General features: G+C 44.6%; 1 protein-coding gene across 1 annotated transcript in view; it reads left to right on the top strand.

Moving 5' to 3' along the window:
- The window catches only part of LOC146714522 (basement membrane-specific heparan sulfate proteoglycan core protein-like), a 39,979-nt gene that overhangs the window by 10,350 nt on the left and 16,687 nt on the right, over positions 1-12,942 (top strand). The window contains exons 5-6 of the mRNA XM_085440136.1: positions 1,025-1,043; positions 9,833-9,854. Coding sequence (XP_085296262.1) covers positions 1,025-1,043; positions 9,833-9,854 — 41 coding nt within the window. The remainder of the gene's footprint in view (positions 1-1,024; positions 1,044-9,832; positions 9,855-12,942) is intronic.

Here is a 12,942-nt window from a genome sequence, read left to right as displayed (position 1 = left end):
ACGTTTGCTTTGCCTTGTTGCCCATATTAGATTCTTGATGAATGTGTGTTGTTGTTATTCAGCCTGGTTCAATGTGCCCCTTTTTAACTTTGAGCACCCGCCCCTTTAAACCTCTCTGCACAGCCCTGCTCTTGGCTTCTTGGTCTTATGGGATGCAGATGCTCTCTAAGCACAATTTACCACACTGACAGGTGTTATCTACACTAGTGTATTCAGCTTTGCTGTAATGTTTCGATTCTGAGTCTCACCATGGTGCACTTTGCTGGTGTTTCAGGGGTTTTGATATTATGAAGATTAAAGGCACAACTTCACAAATCTTCATACACACACACACACACACACACACACACACACACACACACACACACACACACACACACACACACACACACACACACACACACACAAAGAAGAAAGAGGGGAGTGATGATGTTTCAGAATAATAGTAATTGACAAATGGCTACATATGACATGTCTAGTGGTTCAGGTCACCCTTTAATATCCCCCACCCCCCTCCGAACAGACTGTGATGACTGCATGTGTGTAAAAGACTGTTTTTGGTTTATTTTTATCTGCTGAAAATCAGACACCACAAAATTTCTGTCTGGGCCTCCAAGAAAAGAGGAAATGCAGCCTGTGGTTTCAGCCTGAATCTAACGTTCATCTTTCAACACAGCAGAGTGGAAATGTGCAGGTATGACAATGTGTGAAAACAGGTTAAAAGTAGCTTTATTGTGGTGATGACACATGCTGGACTAAAGAATAAATAAAGCATGTGGGCATCAAGAGAAACGGTGAAAAGCTTGTTTCTCACGCTCATGTCTTTAAGAGTCTCTGCATGGACGTGCTGTAAATGTTCATTTATCTCTGAGATAAATAAAATCATCCATCACTCTCTCTGTCCACAACATCATATACAGACATGTTTTTCTTCTTACTGCAACTTCCAAACAGGTCAGTTCCTCACAGTATAACACAAAACTCCAAAGTATAATCACTGCTTTGTAACCAGCAGAGGAGCCAGTAAACCTACTGATACTAATGTGTCTGTTTGGCTGCTGTTACAGAAATGGTTCCTACACCTGTGATGATGACGTCAGTGTTTGACTCCAAACTGTCTGCTGGGCTGTGCTATTTGACCAAAATCTCATATCCTGATATTAGACATTTATCATCCTGACGACGATATAAATCCCAAAAATTTAACATTTTCTGTAAATTCTATGAATCTCAGGCAACTCAACTTGCATGAAGTGTTTCCAGCTGGGCGTCCTTTACCTGGAATGAGTGTTTTAACCGATGCATGAAACCATACATTTTTAGACATAAGTTGTAACGGCCAAGGTTTATTTTTTAGCACCTGACGGATCTTTTTTGCTTCTCATCCGTAAACTCTCTGCATACTTTTTCCACGTGAATCAGTTTATTTTGAAAAGTCTTGAGCTTTATTGTGAAAGGTTCGCGTGGAAAACAAACTGGCGGAGAGCGGAGCCACGCAGTTTTGGTAACAACAACACTTAAAAACAGGCGCTTGTCCGTCCGTAGTGTGGTTATATTAAATATAAGAGAAAGAGAGAACTTTAAGAAATGAATAAAGCCACTATAGTGGCCATTAAAACGATGAAAAAAATATTGCTGTAATATGAAACGATAGACGTTTTTATATCGTCATCCGATACATATCGTTATATTGAACAGCCCTATCCTGCTGGAATCTGCAGTATCACAGAGTCCCCAAGTTTTTAGGCTTTATTAGACGTTATATCTTGAAGCATTATAAACTCTTAAAATATTGATATGTACTGAAACACTGCACTTACTTCAACGTATAAGCTACAAATAAGCGAAAAACAGGACATTAAGTCTTAATGTATTTTTCCTTTCCCACAGAAAAGTGGAGGGATGGAGAAACACACATGCTGTTAAACAATATAAAACACTTGGATATCAACATGTTTGTGAGTAAGTGTAGATGATACTGCAACAAACCTTAATCATAACCTTTGTAAGAAAGTGACAGGATGTAGGATGGAGTTTGGCACTAGTCAGTGACAAAATACTTATGAGGCCCTGAAACGAGACCCAGGTTGTGGTTAAGCAAAGAGGCTGATTGATTGTCTGAAGCAGTTATAAGAGCACAAAGCTATTGACCTGACCTCATTCCACAGTCTATACCCAGGGGAAGCCACACCAAGTCTGTATGTTTTAATGAACGCTGCGCCTTTAAGACCAATTGTCTGTATGATCCAATTGGTCACCTATAACATCTCAAAGTTATAGCTGGCTTTAATCCTCAACCCGTTGATAGGCAGTCTAAACACCACATCCAGAACACCTTGGATTTTGTTAAGAGGGTACGAGATGTTATTATGAAGGTAGATAACACAATGGACTTGTGTTCCAGTCACTGGAGCAGTGGAGGTAGTTTGTAAGAGATTACAAGATGACCCCAACCTCAGCAACAGGACCACTCTCAGCACCGACCAAGTGTGTTTGCTGTTGGAATTGTGTCTTCATTCCACCTACTTCACATACAAGGGTCAGTACTTTTATGTGAAGCATTATAAACAGCACTGTTTATAATGTTGGGAAACCTGCAGTCAGCTGAGACTGAAGGAGTCACTTGGATGAGTGAAGAAAAGTATTTCTCACTGAAAACTACATCCAGATGATCAGAATCAACTTTTTGAGAATGAAGGATGGAGGCTGTGTTTGTGTGCTTTTCCTGTGATTGATACTACAGACTGTATATTGACAATGGCCATTGCCATGTGTTTTGATCGAGTGAAACCTGAGGTACACTGTAGGCTCATATAGAGGAGACTAACAGAGTAGCCAGAGTAGCTGGAGAGAACCCAGACAGGTGGAGGGAGAACATGCAATCTCCACACAAAAAGCCCAGCTGGTGGATTCAAACCCACAAACTTCTTCCTGTGAGGTAACAGTACGAACCACTGTACCTCTGTGCCACCCATTTGTCTTATTGTTTAATATCTGTGTAGGTTCTCAGTCATCCAGGTCATGGTTGTCTAAGGAGTTTGGAAAGAAAGTCACTAAACTTCCTTAGGTTTCTTGAAGACGTCTCACCTCTCATCTAAGAGGCTTCTTCACTTCTAAAAGCAAAGGGTGGAGAGTCCCGAGTGTTTAATCTTAGTGGGAGATTGTCCCTTATACACCCATTTTTAATCATGTGTGTTATCCCATGAGCCAATGTGTGAAAAAAGATGTGCGTCATTATGGACCTAAACGTTTTTGGACTAACTCACTGTATGTTTGTCTGCTCAGACTTTCCGAGTGGAAAATCCGAGCTGAGGGGGCATTCACTGAAAAAGCATCCGACATCTGGGAACTCAGAATTTAAATTTTTTTGACTTATTCAGAGATTACCACTGGAGATTTTGGGTGAGATCAGGGTGAGAGCTTGCCTCACCCTATCATGTGAAATTTTATGGTCACCTGAGGAAAGAAGGTGACTGACAGCTGATGCCATAATCCACCACTTCTGGTCAATGATCGTCATTCACAGTGGGCATAGACGGCCTCTTTCACTCCTCTTTCAAACTATTGGTCTTGTCACTTCAAAATGTGAACACTGGTACCTTCAAATGAGTGATATTTCATATGATATTGAAAGCAGATAAAACCAAATTAAATATTTTAAGATCATTGTCTGTGCATAATCCTGGAGAGTGAGTGAGTGTGGTGGCCTGAAACTGAGAACAACACATTTTGGGAAGACAGCATTCATGTATCGCACAATAAATGTCTGTGGATGTTCAGAAACACTGGTTGATAAGATGACTCAAGATAAAATATTCCAACATTATGATGATCCACAGCACACTGCACAAATCACATAAAAGTCTCTGAGAATAAAACATAATTATGAGCTGGTAAAATATGTCACCTGACCTGAAACAACAGAAGGTAAGAAGCAAACACAAGAAGCAAGCCTGCATGTTTGCAGTGGACAGGAAATGTGAACACGTCACACAACTGCTGTGGTCAAAGCTACAGGAGCTGTTTGAGGTTTGTATAAAAGGAAAGGAAGCACAGAGAGGCCACAGTCAGAAGAAACACTCTGGTCTTATCTGTATTAAATGCAGCTTCTCTTTTTATTATTGATGTAAAGTCAAAGTGTTTGAGATCAGCTGAGGATCAGAGTGCAGCAGGGCTGGATGTGAGGATGGGGCACTCTTTGCTCTGCATGACGGGGTTATTGTGTAAGTACATTTGTGACATTGTTTGAATGGCACTGATTAATGAAAGTGTTTCTCATGTGTGAGAATTAGAGTGTATCACTGGTTTGAAGTGTTTATGTGAGAGTTTGAACAAAGCATATTTGTGATGTTTATGATAGTTACAGACAAATGTTGGCTGGTTCCTTGGTTCAGTTTAGTCTGGAGTATCGTGTTGGATACATCGCTGCTTGTTGCACTTGACTCACTGTTGTGTACAAGTTCATATATTCATAGTATTTTATGCTACTAATAATTTGAAAACTGTTTTTTTGTTTCCAACTTGTTACTAAATTATAGTTTATGTGCACAGAAACCTTCTGATGAGCAGTAACTGTGTCATGTGAAAAAATTTTCTTAAAAAAATACTTTAGTTCATTTTGAGTTTGATTTTCTGTCAGTTTGATCCTGATGATGTTTAATCTTTACTGCAGTCCTCAATACTCTCTTCTACATTAATGCTGAAGGTGAGAAATATTTCTTTTTCTTATCTTCACATTTACATAATATGTATAATTTTGCTCTGATATTTCATATTTCATGCACCATTTTAAATCACATCCCGTCTCTCTGTTTGTGCATCGTTTTATTTAAGATATAAAATCAGTTTATAAACAATGAGTCAGTTAAATCCTGCAGGTCTGTGCAGTCACTCTGTGGTTTTGCTTTAATTTGTTTCATAAAAACACATCTTATTGTTTTCAAGTCCAAATGTCACCAGGATGCAGTAAATCTTTTGACTCTTAACAGCAGCAATAAAAATCAGTTCAGCTTCAAAATGACTTTATGCTTCCATCAATCTCTAACTTGATGTGTTTATGTGAACAGTTCCCAATAAGCCCACTGTGATCCTCCAACCATCCTGGCCTCAGATCTACATCAGTGAGACAGTCACTGTCAGATGTGAAGGAAGTCAGTTGTTTGTATGGAGAGAAGACAAGTTAATCCTACCGCCAACATCTGAACACAATATCAGCAGAGCTACTGAGTCTGACAGTGGAGGATACAGCTGCTGCACCGTGAGTCTTTCAGTCTGCAGTGACATCATCACACTGACTGTATCATGTAAGTTGGACACATTTCATTCAGTAATATTGTTCTCTGTTTAAGTTTTGTAACAAAATCAGTGAGAAAGATTAAACGTGGTGATCCAAATACACAGTAATCACCACAGTGAAAAATCTGGAATAAAAAAACCACAACTTTATAACATAAACTACAAGTCAAAAGTTTGGACACACCTTCTCATTTCATGGTTTTTCTTTATTTTTACTACTTTCTACATCGTAGATTCAAACTGAAGACATCAAATATATGAAGTCAGATATATACAATTATGTAGCAAAGAAAAAATAAGTCTAAAAAAGTTTGATACTTTAGATTCCTGAAAGAAGCCTTTGCTTATTGACAGTGCTGTGAACCCTTGGCCTTCTCTCAGTGAGCTTCATGATGTATCACCTGAAATTAGTGATGTTACGTCTGACACTGAAGCCCCGAGGTCTGTGTGGAGTAAAGTGGGCGTGTCCAAATGAAGCCTGTGTGGAGGCCTGCAGCCTGTCAGTTTTTCAGAATATCACGTGAACGACGCCTCGTTTCTCTGAAATCATGTCACTACCTTGTTATGTTATTCGAGCAGTTGAAAATACGCAGACATTAAGTTTTTTACATGAACTGGATCTGAGCTGATTCTGAGGATGATCACAGCTTGCAAGGAGATTATTAGCACATTATGAAGCCACCAAAAAAGAAAAAAATGTATTAGTAGTTAGGGAGCTTAGTGACATGCTATTGCCCAATAATAACATGAGTCTTAAATCAATCTAAGAGTGAGTGGTTAGTTAGGTGTGTGTGTGTGTCTATATTTATATTATCTAGGGCCTCATGTAGGTATTCTACAGTGGTCCCTAGAGACAAAGCACGTGCAAACTCCAAAACGCGTACAAACTCCAAAACACAACAGAAGTGCTTAGTTACTTAGTTACTTTTTAAAAACACGATTTACAACCTGAATAGGTGATAAAGCGATAGATCTTTCAGCCCAATTCTACTTTTTCTGCATAATCCATCATACAAAATGTAATCAAATGGAAAAGTCTCTTTTTTTAACTTGTTTTACTAGTTTTAATCTTGTAACTTTATGCATCAAGCAAACATTAAATTATATGCAACATTCTCTGACTGGAAGAAATTTGTTTAACATTTAAACCTATTTTCTGCACATTCCAGCACATAAAATATATTTTTTTGTTTTTACACTCACTCTTTCAAATAGATGCAAGTAAAACACAGCAGAAAATAAATAAAATCAAAGACTCGCGGTCCTGTTGCTCTATTTTCACCTGTATAGCAGGAGTGGGGTAGACGGAGGTTTGCCGTGGTGCAGGTGTGCCGCAGCAGTCGGTGGAAGAATCTGCGAGTTTCTCGGTGAATTTCCCATTACGTCGTAGTGCACTCGGTGCTTGCTTGGAAGCTTAGGGGTTTTAGGGGGCGATCGTGGCTCAAGAGTTGGGAGTTCGCCTTGTAATCGGAAGGTTGCCGGTTTGAGCCCCGGCTCGGTCAGTCCCGGTTGTTGTGTCCTTGGGCAAGACACTTCACCCGTTGCCTACTGGTGGTGGTCAGAGGGCTCGGTGGCGCCAGTGTCCGGCAGCCTCGCCTCTGTCAGTGTGCCCCAGAGTGGCTGTGGCTACAATGCAGCTTGCCATCACCAGTGTGTGTGAATGGGTGGATGACTGAATGTGTAAAGCGCTTTGGGGTCCTTAGGGTGCTATACAAATACAGGCCATTTACCTTTTTTTGCTGTAAAAAGAAGTTTTCTTCCCACGCACAACGGACGCTAATGTTTTTGTCACTTTTCATGGAATCAAACTCAAAATAAGGTCAGTACTTCCACGCTTTACATGCTGCACGCTCATACTCTCTCCCGCACTCGATATATTATCCATTGTTGATCTGCACACAGCTGTTGTCACGAACGTCGCACTCGCTTCGTCATTGTCATGAGACATTCTCGCAAAAAATCACAGTTTTAGTAACGCAGTAACGCAGCATGCTTACGGGAAAGTAACAGTAATCTAATTACCTTTTTTGCAATAGTAATCCCTTACTTTACTCATTACTTGAAAAAAGTAATCGAATTACACGTTACTGCCCATCTCTGTTTGGGAGTGACAACGTGTTGCAGCCAGAAAACACCTGCAAGGATAGAACAACCACACTTTATATTAAAGGTAATGTGCAAACTGTTGTTTTTTTTTGTTTGTTTGTTTTTAATCAGATGTTAGCGAACAGTCAGTGTGCTTTGCTCAGAGAAAAGCTCAACACTGCCCCTAGCGTCCTGGAGCACTTCCGTTGTGTTTTGGAGTTTTTACCTGCTTTTTGTCATTTTGTGTTGTGCAGAAATCAGGTTGGTTCACAGCTGACAGCCCGATTTGACAACTGTTTGAACCAATGGCAAACGAACTCAACAACTTCTTCAACAGGTTTGACCAGCCCACAACCCCCCCACCCTCACCCTCACCTTCACTACAGAGTCCTCTCCCCACTCTCCTACCTCCCTCGCTTCCCCCGCTTCCTGACACCATGACACCCCCCTCCTCCAATCCCTCTCTCAGCAGCAAGACATCTCCCCCCCTCCCCTCCTCCCAAACATCTCCCAGTGTCACAGTGGATCAGGTCAGGAGACAACTGAGGAAGCTTCGCCCCAGAAAGGCAGCAGGCCCAGACAAGGTGTGTCCTAGGATGCTAAAGGCGTGTGCTGCTGAACTTGGGGAGCTGCTACAACGAGTCTTCAATGTCAGTCTGCGACTGGGGAGAGTGCCCGCCCTATGGAAGACATCCTGCATCATCCCGGTCCCCAAAAGGAACCGGCCTAATGAGCTGAATGACTTCCGACCGGTGGCACTGACGTCACATCTTATGAAGACTCTAGAGCGGCTCTTCCTCAACCTCCTCCGACCACACGTACAAAATGCCCAGGACCCACTACACTTTGCATACAAGGCGGGTGTTGGAGTGGAGGATGCCATCCTGTACCTCCTACACAGAGCCCACTCACACCTGGATGGGGGAAAAGGCACGGTCAGGATCCTGTTTCTTGACTTTTCCAGTGCCTTTAATACCATCCGGCCCTGTATACTTCAGGAAAAACTGAACAGGATGGAGGTGGACCCCTGCCTGGTGGCTTGGATCTCCGACTACCTCACCGACAGACCACAGTACGTCAGGCTGAAGGACATCACGTCTGACACAGTGGTCAGCAGCACAGGAGCACCACAGGGAACTGTGCTGTCCCCTCTTCTCTTCACCCTGTACACCTCTGACTTCTGCTACAACTCTGAATTATGCCATATTCAGAAGTTTGCAGATGACACGGCCATCATGGGGTGTATCTGGGATGATCAGGAAGAGGAGTACAGAAGTTTGGTGAGGAACTTTGTCGCATGGAGTCACACAAACCACCTGCAACTCAACACCTCAAAGACTAAGGAACTGGTTGTGGACTTCGGGAGGTCCAGAGAAGGTCCACTGCCGGTTCCGATAGAGGGGGAGGAGGTGGAGGTTGTCAACAAGTACAAGTACCTCGGGCTGTGGGTGGACAATAAACTGGACTGGTCATACAACACAGAGCACCTGTATAAAAAAGCCCAAAGCCGACTGTACTTCCTCAGGAGGCTGAGGTCTTTTAACATCTGCAGGAAGCTCCTGAGGATGTTTTACCAGTCGGTGGTTGCTGGAGTACTTTTCTATGCTGTGGTGTGCTGGGGGAGCAGCACAGCAAAGAAGGACTCATCCAGGCTGGAGAAACTGATCAGGAAGGCTGGCTCTGTGGTCGGCATGAAGCTGGACACTCTGGTGACAGTGGCAGAGAAAAGGACACTAAAAAAGCTGCTGGACATTATGAACAATGCTGGGCATCCTCTGCACACGACCATTAACAACCAGAAGAGTCTGTTCAGTGACAGGTTGCTTCTCCCCAAGACAAGAACTAACGGACTTAAAAACTCCTTTGTCCCACACGCCATCAGACTGTTTAACTCCTCTCTGGAGGGGAGAGGGAGGGGAGACAGGTGGACAAAGGAGGGAACAACTAAGCTGTAGTGCCTCTTCACCTCACTGTGCAATACCTTTTGTGCAATACTTTTGTTAATAGTCAACAGTGCAATAGACCTCAATACTTGAAATGTGCAATTCACTTGTATTTTTATTTTTATCCCTATTTATTCTATTTATCCCCTTCGTATATTTTATTTATATTTGTCTCTGTATTTATATATGTGTGTGTGTATGTGTGTGTGTGTATATATATAATATTCTGTAACTGTAACTTCTGTTGGTGCTGTGCTTTTTGGAAATCGAATTTCCCAGAGGAACCCACCCGAGGGATTAATAAAGTTCTATCTTATCTTATCTTATCTTATCTTATCTTATCTTATCTTATCTTATTAGCTAAGCAAACAGAAAAAAACAGTCCATCATTACTTTAAGAGCTGAAAGTTGGTCAGTCTGGAAAACTGCTAAAACTTTTAATGTGTCACAAAAACCATCAAATGCTACGATGAAACTGGCTCACATGAGGACCACCCCAGGAAAGGAAGACCAAGAGTGTCACGGTCCTGGGTCTCCTGACCCAGCGTTTTTAGTTCTTTGTGATGTTTGTATTATTGTACTTGTGTGAGTTATTCTATGGTTTCTAGTTTCGATCCCTTGCCCTTCATGTTGCTCTGTGTCCCCTCTGTTCTGTGTAAGTCTGTGTCTGCATGTTTGAGTTCCCCTCTGTGTCCCCTCTGTTCTTAGAGTCCTCTGCCTTATGGTTTATGTCTCTGTGTTTCTTAGTTGCTGTCTCCACGGTGTCAAGTTCGCGTCTCTGTGTGATACTTCCTGTTTTACTTTGATGGTCCGTGTCTCATGTGAATGCGTCCTGCTTTGCTTGTCTCGTCAGTCCTGATTTCTCCCAGCTGCCGCACAGCGATTCATGACAGTACGACGTGACCAGATATGGACCCAGCAGCACTCAACCCACCAGAAGAACTGCGTCTGGACATTATCTACTCCGTGGAAAGACTCCTGCATCTGTGGCTCGAACATGAGGGGAAGGAATTTCGCCGTGCTGTGGAAACCAAACTACAGCGTTTAATCTCTGGTCTTCCCTGGCTACTCAGTGCGCTCCACCCACTCGAACAGGATTTAATCCACAACGAGCTCCACCTTCATCCCCCAGCTGCTACTACCCACCTGCCTGAAGGGCCGGATGTGGAGCCGCTCAGCCCGTCAGAGCCATCATCAAAAAAGAAACGACGATCACGCCGCCAGCGCGCCACCCCACAGCCGGACATTCAGACTTGTACATCACCGGCTGTGGTGAGTAAGGACTCTTTTTCTGTGTCGAACCGTGGGACTATTCGTTCAGGGGCTGTGTTTTGTGCTACGGATGGTAATGTGAACAGTTTATCAGCTGCCCAGCCTCCTGAAGCTCTCTTAGCTGCCCAGCTACAAGCTGCGTCTCCTGTGTCCCCGCTAGCACAGCCATTAACTCCACCACACGCTCCATTTTCACCTCTACCATCGCTTCAGTCATCAGTTCGGTCTGCCACTCAGTCGCCCTTAGTTCCGTCATCCACACTACCACCTGTTTCCCTTCCACCACCACCATCACTACACCCAGCCATTCAGGCTGCTACTCAGTCAGACATTCAACCCATAGCCCTGCCGTTAATATACTCTGTAGCTGAGCCACTAGCCGCCCGACCCGCAGCCACTTCAGCCACTCCTCCACCCGTTACACCTCCACTACAACCATCACTGCAGTCTCTAGCGCAGTCTCCTGCAGCTCTGCTTTCCCCAGTGCAGTCTCCAGTGTCCCCAGTGCAGTCTCCAGTGTCCCCAGTGCAGTCTCCAGTGTCCCCAGTGCAGTCTCCAGTGTCCCCAGTGCAGCATCCCTTAGCACAGTCATCCACTCAATCACCAGCTCCACTTTCCCCTCAACTATCACTACCACCTCTAGCTCAGTCTCCTGTGCACTCACCTCTGGTTCATTCTCCTGTGAAGTCATCAACTCCCCTGCCTACTCCACTCTCACCACCTCCGTTACAACAGACAATGACAATAAATAAATAAATACTAAATAAAATACATCATTTCAGTCCCCTGTGCCAGTGCAGACGCCCTCAGTTCAGTCTCCCGTGCAGTTATCTACTTCACCACCATCAGTAGCTCAGCTCCCACTCTCACCCGTGTCGCCAGTAGCTCAGCTCCCACTCTCACCCGTGTCGCCAGTAGCTCAGCTCCCACTCTCACCCGTGTCGCCAGTAGCTCAGTTAGCTGCCCAGCAGCCACTCTCTGCTCAGTCTCCTGTGTTGCCAGTTTTGCTCATTCACTCCATGCAGAGAGGTAACTTGATTTCTACTCAGGGTACTTTTCATGGTTTAGCCGCCGTTGGCACAGTTTGCCACTCCAGGGCTTCCCCAGAGGCTAGGTCTCAGTCCCCAGCTGATTCTGGACCCCTGAAGTTTAAGCAGCCCCCTAAGAACTGCACCATGTTTGCATTGCCTGGGCAGAGTCAGTGCTCAGTGCAGCGCCAGTTGTCCTCATGTCAGCCAAAGGACTTCATGCCTGTTGGCTTTGTTTTGGCCTCCGCTGGAGGGTCCGAGGGACCGCTCCGGCCTTTGTCTCCTGTCTCCGCTGGGGGGTCCGAGGGGCCCGTTCAGCTGCCCGTCTCCGCTGGGGGGTCCGAGGGGCCCGTTCAGCCTCCCTTCTCCGCTGGGGGGTCCGAGGGGCCCGTTCAGCCTCCCGTCTCCGCTGGAGGGCCCGAGGAGCCTGTCCAGCCGCCACCTGCGGCCGCCTCGTCATCACCTGGTCCGGCTTCATCTGAGTCTTCATCCTCGTCTGGTCTCAGCCTCTGCTTCTGCTACGCCTGGTCCAGCCTCTGCCTCTGCTTCTGCTATGCCTGGTCCAGCTTCGGCCTCAGCCTGTGCTCCGCCTGGTCCGGCCTGTGCTCCGCCTGGTCCGGCCTGTGCTCCGCCTGGTCCGGCCTCAGCCTCTGCGTCCTCGTCTGGCCCAGCTTCGACTTTGGCTTCTGTTTCGCCTGCTGCAGCTCCAGCCTGTGCCCTCCTTCTGTGTCTCATTCCCCTCGTTACTTCCCAGTGTATTTAAACCCTGTGTTTCTCTGAGTCAGTGTCGTGTCGTCCCTCATGCTGTGTGGATCTACCTGTGTCTCTCTGTGAGTTTTCGAAGTTCCCAGTTTAGATTAGTTTGTATGTTTTTTTTTTTTATTTTATTTTATTTTTTTTATTTTTTCCCTGCCAGCAAATAAAGCTGAGTTTTGAGTTCACCTCCCTGAGTCTGTGAGTCCTGCATTTTGGGTCCGACTCCTGCCTGCCGCACAGCGATTCATGACAAAGAGTCACCTCTGCTGCTGAGGATAGATTCATCCAAGTCAACAGCCTCAGAAATTACAGGTTAACAGCACTTCAGATTAGAGCCCAGATAAATGCCACACAGAGTTTCAGTAGCAGACACGTCTCTACATCAACTGTTCAGAGGAACCTGTGTGAATCTGGCCTTTATGGTCAAATAGTTGCTAAGAAACCACGACTAAGGAAAAGAATCAAGCAGAAGAGATTAGACAAATATGGCTTATATTCTATTCAGGACGGTGGCATGGTGGTTAGCACTGTTGCCGCACAGCAAGAAGGTCCTGAGTTCAATT

The sequence above is a fragment of the Copadichromis virginalis genome, linkage group LG3, assembly GCF_057382275.1.
Source record: "Copadichromis virginalis isolate Kocher_CV1m ecotype Utaka linkage group LG3, C_Virginalis_male_GT1.1, whole genome shotgun sequence".
NCBI classification, from domain to species: domain Eukaryota; kingdom Metazoa; phylum Chordata; class Actinopteri; order Cichliformes; family Cichlidae; genus Copadichromis; species Copadichromis virginalis.
This window is presented reverse-complemented; position numbering and strand designations above follow the sequence as displayed.